General features: G+C 38.2%; 1 protein-coding gene across 1 annotated transcript; it reads left to right on the top strand.

Moving 5' to 3' along the window:
• The first annotated feature begins 14,258 nt into the window (after positions 1-14,258).
• On the top strand, positions 14,259-15,321 carry LOC108143981. The gene has a single exon (XM_017268596.1). The coding sequence runs from the start codon at positions 14,328-14,330 to the stop codon at positions 15,231-15,233; it is 906 nt and encodes a 301-aa protein (XP_017124085.1). The 5' UTR covers positions 14,259-14,327; the 3' UTR covers positions 15,234-15,321.
• Positions 15,322-26,425: the final 11,104 nt, after the last annotated feature.

Raw genomic sequence — 26,425 nt, forward strand, 5'->3', positions numbered from 1 at the left:
ATTGTATATGGTCCCGCCCCTTTTTTCCCGTCACCCACAATACTCGAGTAGAGTTAAGTTGATTTTTCTTTTCTCTTCGCCGGCTTCTCTTTTCTTCGCGTTCCTATTATTTTCCCTTATTTTTCACTCCCCTGATCTCTGTTTTGTGTGTGTGGCGCAGCGTGAAATTGAATTAGGTCAATGCGTCAGGCAAAAGTGCCAAAATATATAAATTGAGAAACTAGAAAGTGCAGACCGGGGCAATACCAAGGGGAAATTCCAAAATACCAGCGAACAGTAAATGAAATATGCATTGGCCCCGTCCCTCGAAATAATAAAAGTACGCAATAAGAAAGTTTCGAGCGAAAGTGAAACGCTCCCAACGGAATATACTGATGAAAAGCGCAACAAAGTGCAGTCGAAAACTTTGTTATCGGGCGGGAAAAGGGAAATGCCTTGAAGAAACCCACGGGTGAAGCTGTACAATTCAAATGAATTAACCTGACATGTCTTAATAACTAATTTATTTGGTTTAAATATGACATTTAAGTCGTTATCGTTTTAGCACTTCTACAAATTTATTTAGTTTGTAAAAAAAAAATTTCTTTAATTAAGAAAAAGTCCAAATTTGATGCATTCAATACAGTTTAAAATTATCATGTTTCTGTAAATTAATTAATTTTTTTGAATCCTAAAAAAAACAACTGACAAGCTGTCACAATCGAATTACCTATTTATTTACACAAATAAAATAACTATATAGATGTATATCCATAAAGCAGCTTTAAAAGCTTTTTCAATTATCTTCCATGATTGATTTCCCCAGCATATTTATGCGATCAACGCCGTTGGGAACCGTCTTTTTTTTCGGGTAATTAACTTTGCGCTGAAATCCCGAAAACAAATTGAATTCCGAGGCAATTCCCCGGCTGGGAGGCCAGTAAAACGCATTAGGCGATCCAATGAGCCACTACTGGCACTGCTCCACTGCAGGCACCATTCGTGTGTGTGTGTGTGTGTGTGTGTATGTGTGTGTGTGTGTGTGTGTGTGTGTATGGAGGTGTCCTAGTAGCTGACTGGCTAAATGGTAAATGAGGCAACTAAATCATAACTGTGACAGCAACTGCTACGCACTGGGATACTCAGCTCGGCTCGACTCAGCTCGGCTCAGCTCAGCTCAGCGCGTTTCATTGCGCTTCGAAGGAGCGGCAGCTACAACGACAACGACAACTACAACGACACCGACAACTACAACGACAACGCAGCCCATTAACAACTTCAAATAATTTCGCATAATTTATTGGCCGACATGCCGGGCCACTGAGCCCGAATGTATGCCACGCGGCAGCGTAACGAGAGCCAGAACATAACAGAAAAACTCCAACAAAACATCAATTCCACAGGGAGAAAAATGCAGTTTTTTCCTGAGTTTTAATAGATTAATAAAAAAAAATAAATGTTTACAAAAATCTTTGCAGGGATTTACCAGCAACAAAAATGCACCATCATTTTGTTGGAAAATATTTTTGTGTCACCCCGGTAAATATCTATTATAAAACCAAACCTATTTTCCCTTTTATATTAAGATACATTAGGGTAATGAAAAAAAAAGTACAATTATTCAGTACCATCTAATAAAGTGTTTTGTACGTTGTCATACACAATTAAATGAAATTAAATTGTCTATTTAGCTTACATGCCATACCAAGTTTGTTAATTTTAGAGATTTTGGCCAAATTAAAATTTTCAAATTAAAATTAAACTAAAACCAGATAAGGCTTAGCCATAATTTAAAGATCAATTAATATTTTTTTTTTCAAAAAAATATTTTTCTTTTATATACTTCCTTTTAGCCTTAATTCATTCGACTTAGATTATTCTGCGTGCATCAGCAGCATTGCACCATATTCAATACAAAAAGCGCCGATAGGGTGGTGTGCTCATTAATTGAATTTGCGCCCTAATAAGTACGCTGGGAATTAAGCCTCCCCAGCTGGGCGTAACATGCATAAAATGCATAATTAACACGACGCGTGGAATTTATATATGCATACATTCATAACTATCACCATGGCAATATCTGTAAAAACGTATCCATAAATGCAGACCTTTTGGGTGCATTCATTCAGATAAAAAACATTGTGCAATTTAATATTATTTCGATTTGACCATATTTTTTCCCGACAGTTTGAATTAAATTTGAGCCAATATTTTGATAACAGAAATGGATTTCAGGAGCTCTTGCGGTTGCCGTTGCCGTTGCTGTTGGCCATTGCCATTGCCCAATCAATATTGAATGGTTTGAGTTTTTTTTTTTTTTTTTTGTTGATTGCACCTGCATGGCAACATGCAGCCAGTTGCACTTTAATTAACATTAACCCTTCGGAGAGCATCATCATGTAGTCAAAGCTGAAAATTGCATTCACTACTTAAAAAGAGGCATCCTCATCGACACCCACGTCGCTCCCACTTGCATCATTATCGCCAAGTGACTACGAAAGGAGGTCTCTGGGTGGTTGTATTTGTTGTGCTCCCACATACTTTTAAAATACATTTAAATCGGTCTAATCGAACACAATTTTCGAGATTATCATTTTAAAAACATATATCCTTTTCCCGCGACTTAATTACACAATTTACCATTAAGTTATGGGTTCCTTGTTTTTAGAATATAAATGTATTATGCAGTTGTTAAATGTACATAATCTAAGAGTTCTTTAAATTTAAATATATTGATATTATTCATTGACTTTTTTTCTACAGAACTCTTATTAAAAGACATAGTTTAATAGAGCCTATGTTAAAAGATTTTCTGTATTTATGTAAACTTCTAATGATTTTGTTTTTACAACCTTCTTAGAACTATTATTTTTTTTATTTATTTTCTCTCTTGTTTTTTTTTAAATTTATTTGAGTTCAACGTTTTGTTTTAAGTGGATGTGGACGAGTTGGGATTGGGTAAGAGGAGTGCGGATGCGGATGCCATCGGTTTTTCACCGATGGCATGAATGGAGCTCGGGTGGATTGGAATTAAGGTGAGGCTGTGTACCCGCGCCATAAACAAAAACTCATTAACCCAATTTCAATATTAACGCAATGGAGGTGCAGCGGTGCCAAAGGCAAAAAGCACAGAGCAGAGCGCTTGTAAAGGGAAACGGCTGTTGGAGTTGAACTTCGGGTAGGACCCATCAACATCCACATCCACATCCACATCCACATCCGGAGACAAGGCGCCAGTGCGAGTGGCAGTTCAATCCCCACAAAAAACGTTCCCGCAATAATCACTCAAAGTGCAAGTCATTAATTTTCATTACATTTCGTAAGGATTGTTTGTCAGCAAAGCACTTTCGTCATATATACACATTACATGCCATATAAAAATGAATATCACGTGTCTGCCTGATAACAAAAAACGAGCTGTCCTTAAATCAATCAACAGAATTTCGTTCAAGAGCCTAATGAAAGAGTAGGAAATTGTGAAAAAATTTGTCACGTCAAAATAACGTAAATTTATAATGGTTTTTTCGCGAACAGCTGGAAAAATGTTATAAGGGCAATTGGGTGCGTTCTAAAAAAAACTTTACAGCAGTATTCAAATAACTAATATATATTTAACATTAGGTTCTAATATAGTTTTAATGATTTTTTTATAATTTTTAGCAATTTGTTAAATACATATATAAAGAATTTATTTTGTTAGAAATGGAAATGATAATAAAAACATTTTTATTGAAGCTCACCAATTAATTTGAATTACATAAGATAAGGGTTACTATTAATTTAAACACTGGTGTTTATAGAAACGAAAACACCAGCAAATAGGCTTTTATGAAAAACAGCTTTTGTTATTCGTTCGTTTAAATCATAACTGGTATTGGTTGATGGATACAAAATACACAAACAACAAGCAATTGGTGCATTTAAAAAAGTTACTTACTTTAGTTGGCATTAATTTATATAAATACAGATTTCTTCTGGCTGATTTGCAATAACAGCATTACAGTTGTGTCAATGTTATTTTAATCCCCTGTTCTAACAAAATGTATCAGCTCATAAATTGACCTAATTTGCTGTGATAATTAAAGACGTACATGTCCTCGATTCCTCTGGTATGAAACCAGTTTGTTTCCCCAGCCAAGGTGAAGCTCTATAATTAATCACCCGCAAGGCCAGTGTCAATCAAATGTGACCCAAAAAATGGATGAAGCTGTCCCAATCAGGATTCCACAGATTTCCCAGATTCCCGACAGCCAGCACATCCATTTGGCTATCGTCTATATGCTATGCTATCCACCTGACCGCAGCAAACTTTGCCAATAACTGCAAATGCAATGCATTAAGCCCCAACCCGCAGAGGAAAAACAGTTTTGGTGCGGATGAGGGGGGGATGGAGGGTTGCGGGGGTTTGGAGTTGGAAAAGCAGTGGCGGTCCGAGTTGAAAGCTTTTCCCGAAATAAACCCCCCCACCACCAAACGCCAACTCCTGCAACACTCAACGCACCTGTCGCAAAACTGACATTAAATTCACATTACAAAATTGGTTGCCTGCATTCAGCGTATCAATTTTTGGCTACCTTGTTGCAGTCAACTCGATGGGGGGCTTTTTTTGGTTTTGGTAGTGCAAGTGAGGGCTTTTTGGGAGCTGGCTTAAAGGGGAAGCCATCGATGCGCTCCACCTGCCCGAAAAAGTTTATTTTAATGGACAAAGTTGGCTGTTGAACGCTGAACGCTGGTCGGGATTGGCAACTGCCAACTGGCAACTGGCAACTGGAAACTGGCAACTCAAAACCTGGTAGAGAAATGGAAAACCGGCGAAGCTTTCGCCTTGCTCTATTTGAGTTTCAAGTTGTGAGCCGCAGAGCCGAGAGGGTTTCGCACAACTTTTTCCGCCAACACACAAATTAAATTATAAATCAGTGGGCTGATGGGGGCGGAAGGGGGCGTGGCCCTGCCCCAACCCTTACTCCATCACCTGGGCTCAAGTTCCGTTCGGTTTGGCTTAAGCTCCGGTTGGCTTACTGATCCTGGGAGGGCGGCTCTCGCTTTGAGTGATTTTCTTGCTCGTTAAATTTGGCCTGGCAGCGACAACGCGGCGTATGCGTAATCTATCAGATTGTGCCAGGGAAAAGAAAAAGTTTGCCTTACACACAAGAGCAGAATCTAGACCCGATATTTGATGCCATTTAATTCGAGAGCCTTTAACTTTTGCCATCAGCATAAATGTAAATGTTAAAGCCAATAAATATGAATCTCTATTGGAACCATAAATTGTTCAGATAAGACAATTGTTCTTATGTGTATATGTATATGCGTATTGACACTAAATTATTTTCAATTGATCAAGAAATTATTCAACGCAATTTGCGATTAACAACGTATCATTATTATTATTGAGGCTGGAATTATATATTATTATAATTGTTTTCTTAAAAAAATATTAAAGATTATTATACCCTTGCAGAGGGTATTATAATTTCAATCAGAAGTTTGCAACGCAGTGAAGGAGACATCTCCGACCCAATAAAGTATATATATTCCTGATCAGCATCACTAGACGAGTCGAGTCGAGTCGAGTCGACTATATCATAAAGCTCCCATAGAAATAATAAAAAATATATAAAATACCTGTCTAATAATTGAGAAAATCTTCATAGCTTAAATATTTTTCAACATATACGCCAGTAAGTCATAATTTTAATGTTTTTAAAAGTATTTAATTCTTGCTATAGCTGTAAGGGTATATGAACTTCGGCTTGCCGAAGTTTGCTTTCTTTCTTCTTTTTCACTACATTTAAATTATATGAAATTAAACGTATAAAACGCCTAAATCGCTTAAATATAATTTAGATATATAAGGGATTTATTCTTCAATACTTATTCTTGCACTAAAAAATTTATTTGTAAGCTAACATATTACAAAATAATATATTCGCAGTTTTTGAAATCAAATATTAAATTACGTAAAATTTAATATAAATATATATGTTTAAGTATTATTATTAATATTAATTACCAACGGCAGATACTGAAAAAACTATAAGCAGTGCTAGACTTAAAAGTCTTTAACAATTAAGGATTACTTAATTGGCAGACAATTTTCATGGCACTCAAAGTAAATATACCGATTATTGTCAATCAATGCTTTATTTTACAACTGGCAAACATAAGTTAACTTAAGTGTCACTCAATTATGAAAGTCAATCAATCAAATGTAACCAGCTGCACCGTCAAATCGGTTCGTTCGATTCCATCCAACTTTTGTTCTGCGTCTAGGGTTCAGGATCCACTTTCCTCCATTATTGTTATTTTGTTAGCCCCTTTAGTTGTTCCCTATTGCCGTTGCCATGTTACCTCGAGCAACAATTTAGTCCTCTGTAGCCATTAAATGCTTGAGCTGCTTAATGAAGGAAATTAGCAACCCAGCAGGAAGGTAAAGGGGCCAAGGGAAACGGAAGTTGCAAGGAGCAGCATCACTAAGCAGGGCACATTGTGTTGCATTGTGTGGGCAAAAAGTTGTAATGTTTCACCATGCCAACCACGCCCACCACTCCCACCACCCACTGCAATATAGAAAACCAGCATAGAACACCGCCTGCAACTTCGCCGACCGGCAACATCCATCTGGCAAGCCAGTGGAGCGTGCAAGTTATGTTTTCTTTGAAGTTCATGAAGCAAAATGTCTTAATTACTGAAATGAGATGACGACAAGACAGAGGAACGCAAAAGATGGGAGCCAAAGGAGAGGCCAAGGGAGAAGTCAACACCGTAACATATTTGTATAGGGTCATTAAAAAAATAGTTTGAAAATCAAATAAAACAAGAAAGAAAGCAAACTTCGGCAAGCCGAAGTTCATATACCCTTGCAGCTATTGCATGAATTAAATACTTTTGAAAACATTTAAATTATGATTTACTTCAGTATATACTGAAAAACAGTGAAGCTATGATGATTTGCAGCTCAATTATTAGATAGTTATTTTATATATTTTTATTAGTTCTATGGGAGCTATATGATATAGACGTCCGATTTTGATAAAATTTAAACCATAATTCTGAAATAATTAAACATTGCCATATGTCGAAGAACTAAACAAAAAATTAAAAAACAGAAAAGTTATAATTTTTTTTCATTTATTTCTCCGATTGTTCCTATGGGAGTTATATGCTATAGTCGTCCGATTTTGATGAAATTTAAACCGTAAATCGGAAATATTTAACCATTACTAAATGTCGAAGAAGTAAACAAAACATTAAAAAACAGAAAAGTTATAATTTTTTTTCATTTATTTTTCCGATTGTTCCTATGGGAGCTATATGCTATAGTCGTCCGATTTTGATGAAATTTAAACCGTAAATCGGAAATATTTAACCATTACTAAATGTCGAAGAACTAAACAAAAAATTAAAAAACAGCAAAGTTATAATTTTTTTTCATTTATTTTTCCGATTGTTCCTATGGGAGCTATATGCTATAGTCGTCCGATCCGGCTCGTTCCGACTTATATACTACCTGCAATAGAAAGACAACTTTTGGGAAAGTTTCATGCAGATAGCTTTAAAACTGAGAGACTAGTTTGCATATAAACGGACGGACAGACGGACAGACGGACAGACGGACATGGCTAGATCGACTCGCCTAGTGATGCTGATCAAGAATATATATACTTTATAGGGTCGGAGATGTCTCCTTCACTGCGTTGCAAACTTCTGACTGAAATTATAATACCCTCTGCAAGGGTATAAACATAAAAGTTAAAAATAGTCCACAAAAAGCAAGTGACTTTGATATTAAATTGAACAAATTTAATTTTTATAGGGAGAAAATGTCGAAACACTAACAATTTTATTTATGCGCACAACTTAATGTATTTTATAGCTTACACAGACTAACAGAATTTAACCTTGGAAGGAAATGAATATTCAAAAAACAAACAAGCCTTAGTTTATAAGCTGAATTTTAAAAGATCATTACGGAAACTGGTAAATATTATAGTTATTGTAAGATGGTGATAAAAATTAAAAACACAGAGTTTTACAATTTTTATTCCAGTATATTTAAGTAAAAAGTGAAAATATCAAGAAAATATGAATATACAAGCCATTTTGTATATGAAGTTGAAAATTCGACAGTTTTATTAATGGATATCCCTAAATGCGACAATGGAATTGTCTATTAATTGTGTATTAGTTGTTAAGTTATATTTTAAAAGAAACAAATATGTCGCATTCCCTTAAAAAAAAGATCCTTTTTAAATGCATTTAAATATTCACACAAATATTTTTTCTTAAATTCCTGGTAAAATTGAATCAAAGGCTTTTTGGTTTTAATCACCTACTATTTAGTAAAAAAAAGATTTTAGTCTATGTGTTTGCACAATCCTCAGATTTCGACCACAAAACATTGAAATATATTTTTCTGTGCAGCTCAGTTCATAATAGCTCTGGCAGCGGCTACGAAGATTCTTCTCATTCTACTTGTAATTAATTTGTTGTGGGTTGAACGAGCGAGAAAAAATCCAGAACCAAACCAAAATTGGCACAGCCAGAAAATGGCTGCAACAGGGTGGAATAAAATGGAGGAGATGCCGAGGTGCCGAGGAGCCGAGGAGCCGAGGAGCATATATCCTGGGTGGCCTGGTGCACATCCTGCGGCAATAACTCACGACCACTTTATGCGCTTAAGTGATTTCTAATGCAAACCAATTTCCGAAATCAGGCACAAGCACTTGAAGCCAAGGACAAATGGAGCAAACCCAAACCCACACCCAAACCCAAACCCCACCGCCCCCAACTTTATCCCTATGAGGAAAATCTAAAGTCAGAAGGGATATTTCGTTGGAGAACGGACCAAATCGCCTGCCAAAGAACGCGGCCTGCTCTTCCGTCTATCAGGCAAATGACAGTCGCGTCCTGCCTCGTCTTTGGCCGCCCATTTACCACCCCCTCCACCCCCTGTTTGTGTTTCCTGTGTCCTGTAGCCAGACGATGTTTGTCCTCTCGACTCGGTCCTGGCTTAATATCACATGCAGAACTCTCACAACGCTGCACATGAAACGAGAGGCCAATCCGAAAGCTGGCAGCAAAAAAATGCTGGCTCAAAACGAGCGGATGGGTATGAGAATGGTGATGGGGAAATATGGCCATAAGAACGCGGCAAAGACAGTCAGCGGGAGAACGACAGCAGCAGCACCAGGCAGCAGCGGAAAATCATAAAGGAAAATATTGAATTTACTGCGAAAAATGCAAATTTCTCCTTTGAGGCAATCTTCACCGACTTGCACAAGTACTGGGAGGCAAGTGGCATATTTGTTTTATAAGGTTATAAAACTTTTAAGACCCAGACTATAAAGTTTCTTGCCTATTTCATTCGAGAATGTGCTGACTACTAATCCAAATTTATTAGCTAAGTTTAAGTTTCTCGATTCATATTTATTTAATGCGATGTGATTTACTTATTTATTGCTGTTTACAATTTTTTTGTCTTTTTTGATTGGCACTTAAAGGAAAACAACAGCTCTTTTAAATGCACAATAAATTTACTACGTACAGGTACCCAGGCGGATGAGTAATATTTTTTTGTTTTTTTAAAACGTAACTGTGACTGGGCAATTTTAAATACTTTTTATTTTTGTTTTAAGAGTTTTATTGAGTAGAAAAAAATTGAAAGTATTGTAGATGTATCTTTTTCTTCTATAACCTACTGTTAGTGAAATAAGCAATAGGTGAGATCTTATATTAATTACAAAGTATGAACAACCTTACATTCTAATTCTTAAGAACTTAGGTGAGCTTATATTTTTGTTGGAACTTAAAGGACATTTTGTTTAATGTAGGTAAGTTAAAACTGCATGGCGAATTAACCACAATTTTTATTTGAAGTATATACACCGGCCACCTAGGCGGATGAGTAATATTTTCGATTTTTTATAACCACCTTTGCTATTTCCCATTCAACTTTGTGAGGGTATCCTATTGCGGAATGTCCAGTGATATTGGCCGTCTTTCTGTTGTCAGCTTACGCTCTTTCCGGTCCATCTTCTTTGCCGCCTGGAACAGGACACCAGTGTGGTCCCAGCACACTTGTGTGTAATATTGCCACAATTTGCTGGCCAGTTCCAAGGCCCCAAGCAATAAGCCAAAAACCAGCGGCCATTACAACCCGTGTGGATCGTCATCCTGCGACCCCGATTTCTTCGTCCATCCGCAAGCATTTCGGGCCCACCTCGCCGCCCTGTAATCAAACATAAAGACTGGCAGGAGAGGGTGGTTAAATGGGAAGGAAAAAAAACCAAAAAAAGAAAACAAAATCTTTATGAGGGAATACCGCGAGCAATAAAATGTAATATGAGCAAATGATATGGGAATGGGTGGGAGGGCGGCAAGAACCACAAATAAAAGCGGCTGGCAGAGGCAATGACAATAAAGAACGAAGAGGAAAATCAAAGTTATGCAATGGCCCCCCCGTTGAATGTCAGTGTATGTTCCTCTGCGTGCGATAAAATTAACAATTCAATGAAGTGAATTCGAAATGGCAAATCGAAAAGCAAAATCGCTGAAAAGGGGAGCTGGCTTTGGACCTAGAAGAGCATAAATGGCAGACACCCAGCCAAAAATAAAAAGGAAGAACATATATACGAGCACACGCAGTGAGCAGGGCTCATAAAATATTGCGTATACGTTTAGGAGTACAAAGCCAGACGCACAATAAAAATTAAAATAAAATAAGAAAACAGAAGACCACAAAAAGTTTTTCCACAGCAGCTGTAACAATTACGACTGTGTGAGTAACTTGGTTGGTTTTCATATTGATCTCTCCCAGAAAAAAACAACCTAGTGGACATAATTCCGCTTTTCTTTCTACCAAATATGTTTTGTTATACTGTTTTGGACCCAGCTAGCGAAAAAACAATGTCCTTGCATACGTATTTATAAAAGCTTTGTTAAAATAAATTTATATAATATAAAAAACAAATCAAATTTCATATCTGCAAAAAGCATATGCAAACACTTTATACACTAAAGCATGTTTTTCCCCATTCATTTACAAACATTCCTTTCTTTATTATTTCAACACTCAGGAAAAACGCCGCTGCAAATTTTGTGTGCTCTGTTTTAATTTGAGCTGTATGTATTTCCCAAAAAAATATTATTTAAGAATAATAACCGCATAAAGAAAGCTTAGTTCGGCAGGCTAAAGTTATTATACCCTTGCTGTTTTACCGAGAAAAATTAGTTAACCAAAATTCGCCAAAGCTTCATGATATAAGCCATTATAAAATATTAAAAAATTACTTCAGCAGGCCGGAGCTTCAATACTCTTGCTGTTTTACCGAGAAACATTAGTTGGCCAATTTTCGGAAAAAATACATAAGCCCATAAACCCATATAAAATATGCAAAAATTGGCCTTCAAAATATATATACACTTAGTGGGGTCGAAAACTTCTTCTTCAATACGTTACAAACTTCTGGCAAATATTATAATACCAACTGCAGGGGTATAAAAACAGAACCACAACCAAAACATTTGCTTACGGACTGAATCCATAAAATAGTATCGAAACAAACATAAATTCACATTCCCGTATTATGAGCTCAACAGAATGGTTAGTTTAACAACACGAACATTTCTCTTCTAATTACAATTTTTTTTAAGCCCCAGGCTTATGCTTACAAAATACATAATATTAAATTACAAACTAAACAAAAACTATTTTGAAAATGATTGTTTAGAAAACTTAAACCAGTTAAAGTTAGCAAAAACTAAGCGTTTTATTCACATTAAATTTTAACTCAAAACCAACTGCACAGGAAATGGCATGTGTATCCACACACAAATAACTTAAGTTGATATGTTTACCCTGAAGGAAGATATTTTTGTTTCTATTACGAGTTTGTCAGGTTTGGTGTTTAATGAACAGAATGAAGTGCCATTCAAAATTAATATGACAAATCTTATGTTAAGGGCTTAAAAACTTAATGCTTGTATTGATTATTGTTTAAATTTATAGGAACAATGCATTAAATATTTGCCAAAACAAAAGTAATCATAACAATTTCGTCTAAATAACAATGCCTATGCTGAAATGATGAGCTGCGGCTTAATTTTTAATTAAAATGCCAATATAGTCATGTGTTTAATTAAGCTGCTTGATTTTATCGTTTGAGTGTTGCCAAATGAAATCGATGGAAAGCCGTCGCCGTCGGTGGCGTCTTTTGTTTGCACGCCGTTGCGCTAAAATGTTTGCACTTGGCTTAAACGCAAAATTTGCTGATATTTGGCAAAGAGGCAAAAGGATGCCCGAGAATGCCGAGAGTGGAGCGATGCAGTGTCAATGGCAGCATCTGCGGTTTTCCGGCCGGTTTTCCACGGGTTTTCCAACCCAAAATGCGGGGAGGGTTTGTATTGTAGCTTGAATTGTTCATATTTTGATTAATTTCTCTATGCGTTGCGGCTCCTTGCGGTGGCTGCCGTTGTTGCTGTTTGTCAAGCGAAGTAATTGCTAAATCCAGTGCGTTTGTGTGCTGCAATTATGCTCACGCACACGCACACGCACACACACACACACACAAACGCACACACACAGCCAAACTCAAGCACACATGCAAACTGCAGTTGAGCAAATAAAGCGCTAAAAGCATAAACTAAATGAATTAAACGACACAACCAACACAGAGACGAGGCTTACAGCACCCACCACCAACCACCCCACCCCCCTGAACTATATAAACGTAATGTGTATATATGTGCATTATTGCTGGATTGCTGGGTTGCTGCCACATCCACCCCTGTTTTCCTCCTGAAACTTTCTATAAAATATGAGATAATAAAAAGTGAATTATGCTCGCGCCCAGCAGCGGCTCCAGCGGAATGAGGACAAGCAAAACCAAAAAAAAAATATATATATATATAAAGCTCTGATGAAGAACAGCAAATAAATGCGAGTACAAACATAAAGCAATAACAGCATCAACAAGAGCCCAGCAACAGCAGTTAATTGCAATTGTTTGTTCGCCAGTTAGCTTTTTATTTGCACTTTAATTATGAAAAATAGTGGTGGTCCGAGCGTCGAGCACCGAGCACCGAGCACCGTGCACAGCGGCAGAAACTAATTTTCATAAGTAGACAACTTTGCACTGCCAGTCGGTGCGAAGCAGGGCGAAATGAGAACAAGCACTCACATGACTTATGACAAAACACAAAACTTGATGGCCAACCGACTACCGACTACTGACTGCTGACTACTGGCCACTTTAGAGACACAAAAAGGAGCCGCAGGAAGTGAAATGAAATGAAAGCAAATGAAATAAAACGAGGCACTCGAGGATCCAAAACAAATAAAGTTATAAATAATAATGCGAGAAAATTAAGATGCAAGCTGGATGCTCAAGTGAAATGCTTGGCAGCTATGGCAACCCCATGAAAATCTTACATTATTCGGAAAAATAAATAAGAGAGGGATAGGGATTAAATACAAATAAATAAATAATATCTCAAAAATAAATTTATATTATGTAACTTGTAACACAAAATATACCGCCCCCTTTTCTACAAATTCCACATATGGATAAAATGATATTTTATTAACTTTATTTAAGGAGACAAACAAATAAAGTTATAAATAATAATGGCAGAAAATTAAAATGGATGCTGGATTATGGCAACCCAATGGAAATCTTACAAATATTTGATAGGCTGTGGGAATTAAACACAAATAAACAAATAACATCACAAATAAATTTACAATAAGTAATTTATAAACTAACATCAAACATACTGTACAATATGGTATTAATGCCAAACATTTCTTCGTTTAACATTTGCCAATTAAAAAACACGTACGTTAAAATACTTAAATGATTAATTACAAATGTTAGTTGAGCAGTAAATTAATTAATATGCATTTGTGAACGCTGAATCAATTAAATAAAATTGTACAAGCACCGCAATGAGCGAATTTTATTAATGTTGGAATTAATCGATAAACTTTCACTGGTGATTCACAAAAGAAATTAAATTCCGCATTTAATTATAATACCTCAATGAATTCAAATAAGGAAATAAGTTAATATATTATCCATATATGTTATGCATGCATATCCATTAATTTATTAAACCAAATAAATCGATAAAAACAGCCCAAAGAAAGTTCTGGAACAAAATGCAACCAACTAAATTGAGTAACCCATATTAATAAACACATAATTGTACAAATTGGGAAGCAATCTAAGTTGGCTGTGCTGTATGCTTCACATTTGTCAAGGTGCCATTCAGTTTGCTCTGATTTTCAATCCACTGGAGAGCTCGGACTGGTTTACTAAATTGAAAACTTCTAATTTTGGTTGCAAATGAATTTCAGCCGAGTTAATCGAGTAAATCGTTCCCGCGACGACGAAGGAATTGATATGTCATCCCTGAACTCTGGACTGACTGGCAAGGCCAAGAAGTTGGCCACAAATCCACACTGGCTAACTGTCTTGAAGAAACTGCCGCCGAAGCCGCAGAAGTCAAACCGTTTGTTTCAGCCAACATTGAAGAAAAAAGCCATTCCGGTCTCTTTGGTGGTTGGACGCAAGGGTGTCCAGGATGTCCACGATGTCCACGATGGTCACAATGTCCACGATGTCCACGATGTCCAGGATATCAAGGATTTCCAGGATGCCAAGGTAGGAATGACAGTTGAAGAACCACTGCAAGGAAAAGAACTTGCCAAAAGACTTGCATCCAAACGCAATGGCGTGCGTAATGGTCGTGGTGGCAGGATCCTGGATCGCCAGTCCGGATCAAGACGCACCGGGGTGAAGGCGGTGTTCAAGCGCAATGGGGGCGGGGCCCACAATTGGGGATCGCCCAAGCAGGACATCGAGATGCGCAACGAGATCGATTGGAGCCCCTCTTTCAATAAGACCAAGAAGTCCAGCAAGTCGCTGGACATGGAGGATTCGATGGAGAAAAAGGAGCTGTTCACCCTAGACGAGTGGCGTGCCATGCGTGTAGGTGCCCAGCAGAAGAAGAAGCCTCCTCAGGAGAAGGGGCAGGAAAATGAAGACGGTGCACCAGGACCAGGATCATCGGGAACAGAGGCCACTGGACGCCGCTGTGGACGCCAGCAGCGCCTAGTCGACATCAAGATAATTTTCTATGACAAGCGCCTGGCCAGCTCCTCCAAACAGGGTCCCACTCTGAAGATCTCCCAGGATCCGAAGTACTGCCCAAAGGTTGACGACGAGTTGCAGTTCCCAAATCTTCGCTAAGGCTACACATTTTCAAGTTGTCCATTTCCGTACAACTTCGTGTTCTGCGTGATTGGTTGTTATATTAAAAAGCCATCATTGATCAATACTTAATATGCGTTTTACTTCAACATCAACTTCAGAAAAGGCACTATTAAATAAAAATATGAAACAAATTTAATGAAACTGATTTAATTTACTTAAATTTAAAAGTAGTGTTTAACATGAACGCTTCTCTGATTAAAGCCCAGTTAAATACAAGTTTGAATATTAAGGCTCAGAGAAATGTATCACTTCCGATATCAAATTAAAAGGCTAATATAGCATTTATCTGGCTAAAAGGTACCAAGGAATAATATTGAAATGAATAAGCTTACAAATTACAAAAATAGGTTATCAGTTTACAAATAAAAAAAAAAAAGTAGCACAACAGTTATTTAGAAATAAAACATACTGAAACACATTTGCATGTGTAAGATTTATAACATGAAATTGATATGCCAATATGTGAATAGAAAATCAAAGAATTTGAGTGATCCTTTAATAGTTCTTCCTTAGTTCTTCAAAAGATCTTTGATTTAAATTTGCCTGAATCACCTAAGCTTGTGTCCTCTTAATCGCCTTACCATTTATTCGCAATCATTTTTTTTTTTTGGAGGTCGTTTTCCAAATTCTTGGGGAGAACTTAAAGTCGCTTTAAGGTTGTCCGCAAAGCCTTGAACGAAATGAAATTTTCCGACGTCACCGCAAACTTTTCAGTTTTCCATGTTGTGTTTCATCTTGTTTCTCACGCCCACCTCCTTTTCGCTGCTAGTTTCAGCTTTTTGTGCTTTCTCTTCCATGTTACATTAAATTGAACAAATTCTAGCGAAACAAAAACAAAAGCAGCAACTGGGGAGCATAAGAAACTGTAGAGCTCGAGTGCAAAAATAGAAATAAAAAATAGGTCTGCCAACTTTTTTGCGCGGCCTATTCTCTGTCCCCCTCTCGTTCGCACTAATTACAGCACACGTTCAGTGTCAAGAGTAGGAAAGAGACAGCTACAGCGTACGATAGAAAGGGAAAAAGTCTCTGCGAAACTGCAAATTAAATGAAATTCTAGAAAGTTTTTATATTCCCTTTTTTTTTTATTTTGCTTTTTCCACACAGCTGCAGGGTACATAATAAAAAACTGTTTTGGTCCTTGTTTAATCTTATTTAATTGTATTTTATTTAATTTACAACATATAGTGAGTAGAGGCCGAATCGAACTTGATTTGTCCTTTGCACCTCTACGTTTACATAACTGGCAACCAATTAGGAAGATACCCCAAGATCTGAAGTTTTTGTTAGCATGATGAATACATTTCGGTTGGCCTGGCTGCTTGTTAAAATTGATTGCCAGCCAAAGCAAGGGAAAAGCAACAACTGCTTAGGCTGGTTACCTTTTTGCCGACTTTCGAGCCTGGGCCGAACATTGATTTATATTTGTATTGACACTTCTTCGGCCCCCTTTGGCAAAAAAGCCCCGTGCCAACAAAACTGCCACTCCGATGCTGTTTGCCTATCGCACGAATTTGTCCTTGTCATTGTTTTACAAGCAGCCCCTTTTTCTCACGCCCGCTTTTCCTCCCGGAAAACCGGAGACAAAACGAGCCAATCGATTAAGCAACTTCGGAGTATTCCCTCAGCACACTCTGGCATATTCATTTTGAAAAGGCTTTTTGTAATCAAAAACAAAAAATCTCATTTTCAATTAAATATTAAAGGAAAACACATGATTTAGGTACATATATTTTTTACATAAACAAATATTTTAAAGATTTTTGACATTATAGTTAGGTGTTTGCAAATCTAGCAAACTTTTTCTTTGATTTTTTTTTTATTTTGGGCTTTTACATTTCGTATAAAATCTTTGAAAATTAACCAAACTGATTTTATGGTCTATCTCTACGAACGAAAAGGTCTTATTAGCGTAAAATCTTTTCAAAAATAGAATTCCCACTATATGAAAAACATTTTTTCGTAAACTCTATAAGCCCCACATGATTGCAAGCAAAATGTTTATTAGTTTCCCTTAAATATTGCTGATCCACAAACCACAAACAAATCGGCAGAATTGAAAGCTTCGTTACACAATGGCTGGCATGTAGAGCAGCATCGTAATGATTGTATAATTTTTGTGGGCATTGGGTCACACTTGAATAGTCCTGTTTCCGTCAACTGAAATTATGTCCAAGCTGACACACCAAATTACCATTGATAAATACCGGAAATGTGCTACCCACGCCCTCTTTTGACCCCCTTTTGACCCCCTTTTGACCCCCTTTTGACCCCGTCCTGTTTTTGTTCATTTGCGGGGAGGTCAAAGGCCATTGGTATTGGGCGCAGCTCACAATGACCATGCAAATTGGACACGGTTGCAGTTCGACTCCACCACCAGCACCACTCAATCCCCATCCCCATTGCAATCCCTGTCTGATGGCTGGAGCTGGGTCATGTTTGTGTGGCGTGTGTTTGTTTAACTTGGTCATCAAGACAAAACAAAAGGTGGAAAAGCATGGGCAACATAGTGCTAAAAAGAGGACAACCGGTGCCGTTGAATGCAACATAGTTGGTGGTTTCTTTTGAAGGCTAAAGCGGCACTGAGGCAGGCACTAGTTCACAGACGGCTTCCTGCAATTAATGTGATTTTGTTACGAATAACCCGACAATTCCAATAAATAACAAATGAAATGGTTTTAGTCTTGTCAAAATAATATATTTTCCAATTCCAATGAGTTACTAAAACACATTTTTATCAGCTGTTTTATATTGCGTAAGAACATTCTGTAAACATAATTTAAATATACCTATAAACGGGAATTAAAAACAGGATACATTTTTGAATTTGTCCACCATAATTCGATTTTGGCAATTATCTAAGTGCAATTATTGCAAGCAGAGCACGTAAATCGAAAATAATTTGCAGGCCTGTGAATCTAGTACGATAAATTAAGCTAGCCAGTAAATTTATATTTGATTAGTTATGAGCATGGTAGAAATAATTTCTATAATATTTGATAGGTCAGAAAGAGCGGTGTTCAACCATATTAAATTACTTGAATTATAAAATTATTGTCAAGTCATTTTTCATAACCAAATTTAGAGATTATCTTTTATTCAGTCACTTTATTGAATTCCCTTTTAGGGCTTTATTATTTATTTATTTATTGGGTTTTTGTGACATTTGCTATTTCTCAAGACTTTCCCTTCTCGTTGTCATATTTAGCCTCTTATTTTTTTTTTTTGGTCATAAGATTGAGTGGTTTATTGTTAGACCGCCTTCGGCGATCGATGGCACCGAGCTATTTTTGACATGTCGCCCATGTCAACGTCAACACAACGCTGACATCCAAGTGGCGGGCCAACACCTGAGACATGGCTCCAAGCCGAAATTCACATTTTCCATTTCCCATTTCCCATTTGCCATTTCCCCCTGGCACTTTCCAAGTGCCATTTCCCAATGCCGCTTGCCGTTCGAATACCGAGCACCGAGCACTGAGTGCCGAGTGCCTAATGATGCGGCTGAGCGGTGGACGGGGTGCCCGGAGTTCTGTGTTTGTTTATCTAACGAGTAAATACGATTTTAATTAAATGTAAATCACATTGTCAAGCCACAGACACACACACACACACACAGCAAAGCCATAAAAGTTACTCCGCTTGGAAAAGTGAGGAAATTCTAGAGAGGGGAGGGGGGAGTGTGGCATCAACACCATCAACAATTTGAGACACACCAGCTGCCTGCTGGGTAGACTTTTCCGCCACACCAACATACATACATATATTGCTTTCGCATGTTACTCATACGCCCCGTTGCTCTGCAACAACCAGCTCCCCATTGCAAATCCAACAAAACTCCATCTTCTTCAGCCATAAGCCATGGCCAGGACAGGCACGGCACAGGCACAGGCACAGGCACAGGCCAAAACACCCTTGAGATTATTAATTAAAAGACAAGAAAACATAATTTCTAAATTTCCATACAAAAACCAAAGAACTCATGCAGAGGCAACAACCGAAAACAAAAAAGGGCGGAGAACGGCTGGAGAGAAAGAGGGTGGAAAGGTTGGGGTACACACGGAGAAAGTAATGGAGGAAAAGGGAATTGGTTATTGTGCAACTCTGGCAGATGGAAGCTCATTTGACAAGAGATGTGGCTGTGTACTTTTGTCTTATCAGCTTGCAGCCCAGTTTGGCATACTATATTTTAGAGTTCAAAGCGAAGACAAAAGAAATTAAATAAAAGCAATAAATAAACACCAAACTGAAATGACTTTTTATTGTTCTACAACACAAGAGATTGGTATAATGGAAATTTTAAAGAATTTCTTCACCTCTAGACTTCAACTTTCAGGTAAAAGTGCATGGGAACGAAATTTAACTACGAAAGTAAACGAGGATTATTCCCCAACATGTGCCCATCATAGTTTTAAAACAAGACTTTAAAGTAAAACATTGATCTTTAAAATACATATAATATTTCATATTCATATATCTTATTTTATTGATTACGAAGGGGAACTAGAACAATTTATAAACTATTTTTTACAAAATTTCTATATAAGTTTTATGGGGAAACTAACTTTCGTACAGCGAATTTGGCCAACAAAAAAGCACTTGCAGTGCTGATCCCTGCCTAACCCATCGTTGGCACACTTATCCATATCCATTGCATTTTTTAGAGCACAGATTGCCACCTGGCTGGCTGCCCATCAATTCAAATGTCACTGGGAAGGCGGCTTCAGCTCCGGCAGTTTGAATTGATGATGCCGATGATGGTATCGCCACGAAGGCGTTGCCAGCAAAATCTTACGACATGTTCGTTCACCCCGGCCGGATCCGGATCCGTATCCATATCCGTCCGTCTCCAGTCACCAGTTACCAGTCACCAGTCTCCAGTCTCCTCTTTCATTTGCCGAACTCAACAAAAGGCATGTGCCATTGTCGTCGTTTATGCCGTCAAAGTGAAAATCCATGCGAGAAATTATATGTCAAAGTTTCACTTTTGATATGCCAAAGCATTTGCGTGCCACCCACACAGATGTGGTGACGCCTGGGGGTGGTGACCTCCACCTCCTGATGCTGGTTGGTGACCTCCAGTGACTCCCCCACTGCACTGCAACGCGGCACGCTCCACTGACGCGCTGACGCACTGACAAAGACACATTTGCGGGCCACACAGCGCTGAAGATGAGCAATGGCAATGACGAAGGGCTGTCAGGGGTGTGCCAAAAAGAGGAGGGGGTGGGGAGGGATGGACGTACTACCAATTACTCGAGTTACTGGGCCAGTGCAAGTCCGGACTAGTGGCCCGGGTCCAAAGCAGACTCCGGAGAATGTCAACGAAACGTATCCTGCCCTCTTGCCCTGGTCGATCACTCAATGCCCTTTAGAGTCACACCAAGTGTTCGCTGGATATTCGCTTAGATAAAACAAAAGTTCTATCTAAAGATTTTGGTAAATTGCAATTAAAATGACTAATTAAATAAAAAAGCCAGTGCCTCGAAAACACAAGCAATTCTCATGGTAACCAAAGAAAAATAATTTGAATATGTGACCTGTTTATTAAATTGTAATTAATAAGAAAAAGGCCAAATAAATTAAATTAAATTAAAAATCGTTAAGTAATCGGAAACAAGTCAGGAAATAAGTATTATTTAACACCCAAAAAAAAAACAGCAATTTAAGTTTTAATACGTGTGTCTTAAAAATAAACTACAGTTGGTATTAAAGTAAATGTAATAATTTAAACCTAATTTTTATACCGAAGAGTCTAAAATTGTTGTCTAAATTGTGGTCGCATTTGATATTTATTTAAACTGAACTAGCAAGTGTATTTGGAAATTCGATTGTGAGAAGCCAGGCTCAATTCTCCATTCTTTTTTTGTTGCAGCTAGTTGTGCGTTGTCCTTTGCTTTTGTCTATGCGAAAAGACGATGTCTTGCCATTCTTACATCCTTTCCCCTTCCTTTCACCCTTTCCATTCGACTGTTTCCTTTTTCTGTTGATTTTTCCATGGGTTGGAGCCACGACCTGCACCGTTCTGCATTTTCCTATGGGGTATATTTGATAGGCTTAATTTATATATCTTTGTTTTAAATAATTTTGAATAGAAATATTCCAAATATAAGAAATATAAGAATGTGATTAGTCATTAAATAGCAGTCTATATATCATTTGATTTTTAATGGCAATGCCCCAATGGGCATCAAAGTGGTCGAGTCATTGCCTATCTTTCCTCCCATTCCGGTTGGCATTTTCCGGAATCTTCGCTCCTTGGCTGGTGGCATCATTCAAAGCAATGTAATCTACCCTACTTTACAGTTGACAAGCCAAAGAACCCGTTCGCCTCGCCACTTTCCCTTTGTCGGTTGCGGTTGTGGCTCCACCATCCCAGGATCCAACCATCCAACCATCCAACCATCCACCCGACTGTCCTTCGAGTCCTGCCAGCTTTCCGGCTGCATTCGATTCGGAATGTGGCTGCAGTCGGAGGCCACGGCATCCAAGTCCTCAATCTGACGGCCCCGACTGCCTTATCAATGTTTGCACACTTTGCTTAATTTGATTTCGCATTTGGCGCTTGGGCTCTGATTGTGTTTATCCCATGCGCTGGCCACGCTGCCTGCCACATTTAGTGGCCTGGTCACACTGGGCACTGAGCTCAGCCTCGCTCAATTTCCGCAAATTGAATGGCTACTTCCAGAAATTGCCCTGCGGTTCTTACTCTCTGTGTTCCTTTCATCGGTCGCTTTTCGAAAACTTTATTTTATTTGATTTCCCAAACGATAGTAGTTTCATTTTTTGTTTTTTTTTGAGAAGAAGTCTATATTCTATATTCTTGCCTTGCGGTTTTTCTCTTTGTGTTATTTTTATTATTTTTATATGTGATTTTCTAAGCGAAACTAGTTTAATTTTATATATATTTTTAAGGTACAACCTATAACGAAATTGTTTGAATAACATGCTCAGTTTATGAAAATCAAATGCGAGGCCCAAAGATTGATGCCACAACAATGGATCGTTATTCTATATTGAAAAGCTACTTCCATTGCCTTGCGGTTCTTACTCTCTGTGTTATTTTTCTTGGTTTCGTATTGTAAACTTAACTATAAATGTTTTCTTTTAAACTATTAGACTTTAAATTGTTCTTCTAATGTTATGTTTGGTGATACAACTTTAAACTTAGGTGTTTGAATAACCTCTTCAGTTAATAAAAATCAAATGTGAAGCCCAGTGATTGATGCCAGATCAATGGATCCTTGGTTCACAGCCCCCGTTCCTTCTGGTTGTCAAACGATAGGTGAACAACCGCCTTAGAACCGAGATTTGGGTGAACTCTGGGTCTGGATACAGCCATATCCCCTCGGCCCCCTGAGACTCTGCAATTTATCGGGCCCATTAAACGCAGCGCACTCCTTCGATTCCGAGTCCCGTATTCCGTTAGCAATTGGTTGGGGAGCCGGGCTCCCGGCCAAACTGACATGCAATTTATAGCCCCGACTGGTAATTGACAGTCAAGTCGCTCCCTTCCCGTCGTCCCTGGCTCTTGTTTCTGCTGTTTATTAATAAATTGTCACTTGCATCTCGTGGCCCGGACTGGCAACAAACTGGCATTATGGTTGATTGCCCCTTGGTTGGTGGGAAATGGGGGAAAGTGGGAAGTGGGGAAAGTGGGAAATGGCAGCCAGATGAACGAACCCATGGCCAATTAGTTGCCATCATCGTTCATCGGCTGCACCGTATACCGTAACTCGTATCTGTACCTCTTGTTTGCTCCTCTCGTTGCCTAATCCCGCCGTTAAGCTTCATCGAAATTGTATCATTATCATATCGAGAGCTGCCATTTTTGGCTTACACAATGGCTGAGCATCGGGTTGCCGGCTGCCAACTCCCAACTTGCAACTTCCATCTTCTGTATCCGACTAGAGCTCCTCTTGTCTGCCGTCTGCTTCTGGATACCTGGGGGAAATCTCCATTGCCCAACGTCTCAATTCAATCTGTATAATGCTCACTCTCTGTCTCTCTCTCTCTCTCTCTCTCGTTCTTCTTCGGTTTTTCCAGCTTTTCCAGCTTCGATTTTGGCGTTAACAAGTTTTCCCACCCACACCTCCTGTGTCCGAACTACGGACTCCGGTCTGAGGACTCCGGAGTTTGGAGCTTAAGCTGCTTATTATCCCGCGGGGTTCGAAGGTCTTGGGCGAAACACACACTCACACACCCACACAACCACACACTCGGATATCGGCAGCACTAATTGGATTTCTCCGAACAATGGCCAACTATTGGCCATTTTATCGTGGCCAAAAAAAAAATGCAATTGTTGGACTGATTAATCTATGGAAAAATGGGCAGAAAAACATCACCAAAATAAAGTTGATTTGTTCATTTTGGCAGATGTTTACTGCCTGAATTTAAATTTACTTCACAGCTTTAACATACTGTATTTTTTGTAATATACTTCAGGGAGAGCTCATTTAAATTTGATTTTGCATATGCACATAACAATCAACTTTTCCCCAAAAATCTACATTCTGTTGAATTCCTAGTAATTCATATTGATTTGCTAAAGCTCTAAATAGTAAACAAGGTAAAACGTTTTTAGGGAAAACATGAAATTACGTATGCATTGTTTTGATTTGATGCGTACATTTGGGTTAGCCAACAAAATAAAGTTGATTTTGCAGCAATCAGAAAAATTTGCCAAGGGCTTGTAAGCAATGCTGTGCTATTGCAATGCATGAATGCAACTAATCTACTGAACAATTACACCCCAATAATTGCCTTTCATCAGTTGTTTAAGCCAAAGTCAGCTGGCAGTTAATCCAGCCACTTGAACAATGCACCATTATTATAGCGATTGCGAGTGGCATCGGCATCGGCATTGGCATTGGCATTATGCTTTGAGCAGGGAGTGTGGGGGAGGGGGGTGTGGGGGCATGTCTGGCACTGCGACTCCGCCTCATCACTTACGGTTAATTGTGATGGCAACTGGACGGGCATGGGGCACAAAAAGCGCACATAATTCATGCCACTCGGACAGCGGAGCAGTTACAGCGGCCAATGCTAACAAGCACATTAATAATATCTTAACGCAGACGTTCAAGTGGCGCCCACAGACCATTGGCAGCTATATGTACTTCCAGGGGATACAGTGGAACCTCCATCTAGTGGTCAGAGAACAATGATTTGACAGTAATAGCGAATGAATAAAATACTGCAAATCCTGTAACAACATATCCTTTTTAAGGTTCAGCCTAAACAATCAGTGCAAATATAGTACAGATGATTGTGTCTTAAAAAAAATAGCACAGTAAAATAATCATAAATAAAACGTCTGCAACACGAAGTTTGTAGTTTAGTAGAAATAAATAATATTACAAATATTATATAACTCAAACTCTCCCAAGCATTCGGCTGCTTAACATGATTTTATCGCAATATATGTATATCTAAATTTTAAATATGGTAGAAGTACTTTTAGAACTTAATATTATATGGCTAGAATTATTAGCTGCAAGAATGGTTCATATAAAACCATTCCCAGTTATCACCTTGGTATATTAGATAATATAAATAATATTACATAACTCGAACTCTCCTAAGCTCTCGGCTGCATAAATTAATATTATCGCAATATATATCTAAAAGGTAAATATGGTAGAAGTTTTTATAATCCGTTATATATTTTACAACTAAATATTTTGTGGCTTAAATTTATAGCCAAAAGCATTGTTGGTCTAAATAAGGGTTTGTTATGGCTTACGTATTTTAAAGTTAATAATGAAAGTCTGGCTTTCTTACAATTATGTTTAAGATAATATAAAAAGGGCACATAAAAAGGTAAATGAAATATGTTAAAAGGTTAAAATATAGCTTTGATGTGAGTTCATAAGTTTTTAACATAAGAGTTGCCCTCAGCCCTTCTACTTATGTATTCAGGATTTCAATAAGAGGGGGCTCCACTGTGACTATGGTCTGGGGTTGTGGGGTTTCGGTGTGACGGCAAATGGCCGGGGCCACCGGACGTGGTCGAGCACAAAATGCAGTTAATTAATCATTCCGGGCCAAAGTAGTTTGGTGCTTGATTTATTTTCGGCCATAAGCAGCCAGCGAGCGCTGGCAAAAGTTTAAGTTTTTTATCTGTTCGGTTTCAGACGGACGGAGAAGAGGAAAAGCCCTGGCCAAGTTATTAAAAAACGTCAACAGTCGAACACAAAAGGCGTGGTTCAAGGGATTGGGGGCGGGCTGTGAAGCCGCAGCGACAGGAAGTCACTCCAAAAGGGGCGGGCCAAAGGGGCGGTGCGAGCGAGAAGGCAGCATGCAGCTATGAGTCGATTAATTAAACCACAAGCGCTTAAACGGCAGACCGCAGAGGTGGGTGGATGCTGGATGGTGGTTGCCCAAGTTGAGTTTGCTTTAATTTGACTTTCACTCATACACCCCTGTCCTCCCCTCTCCCTTCCACACACACACACACACAGGAAAAGAAAGAGAGAAAGAGAGAGAGAGAGAGAGTTCACCCGCATCCGGTGGTGTTGGTGCTTCTTCTTCGCATACTTCCGGTCCCAACGCAGCAAAGGCAATCAAATTTCGTATTAATTATGTGCTTAACCAAACACCTCACACACACACACAATCTGGCACACACTCAAAAGCACACCCACACACACACGTACACGTACATGCAAGGAAGAACAACATCATCAACTGAAGACTAACATCATTAAACTGAGACAACAGCAATGCGAAGGGGAAGGAGAAAGCGGAAGAAAGGGTCAAGAAATAGTCCGGAAAAGCTACATTACAAATCTTATTTAATGAAGTCTAAGCTGATTACTTATTTAAGGGCACAGTTCATAAAAAATAATTTATAACAGAAAAAGATTGGCTTTTTAAATCTTTGACATTTGAACTAATCACGTAAGTCCTTTTTCAATAAATAAACTCGACAAATTCTTTGGTTGTAAACAGAACACAATGAATTATTAATAAGTGTATTATTATGGGCTTACTTTTTTTTTAAATGTTGTAATTAATGTAAGCTAAAACAATTTTTACACTAAAAACTACAAATTCGGAGTCAGCTTTCCAAAATTCTAGTATGTTTTCAAAAGTCCAGTTTTTAATTAAGTGCCATTTCTATATTTGCAAATTCTTACGATAAAATCTCATAAACCAATTTTTTT

Source organism: Drosophila elegans, unplaced genomic scaffold (assembly GCF_018152505.1).
Source record: "Drosophila elegans isolate 14027-0461.03 unplaced genomic scaffold, ASM1815250v1 contig_149, whole genome shotgun sequence".
In the NCBI taxonomy this organism is placed as follows: domain Eukaryota; kingdom Metazoa; phylum Arthropoda; class Insecta; order Diptera; family Drosophilidae; genus Drosophila; species Drosophila elegans.

Coding starts and splice junctions, on each gene's coding strand:
- LOC108143981 (XM_017268596.1), top strand. CDS start 14,328: ATGAATTTCAGCCGAGTTAATCGAGTAAATCGTTCCCGCGACGACGAA.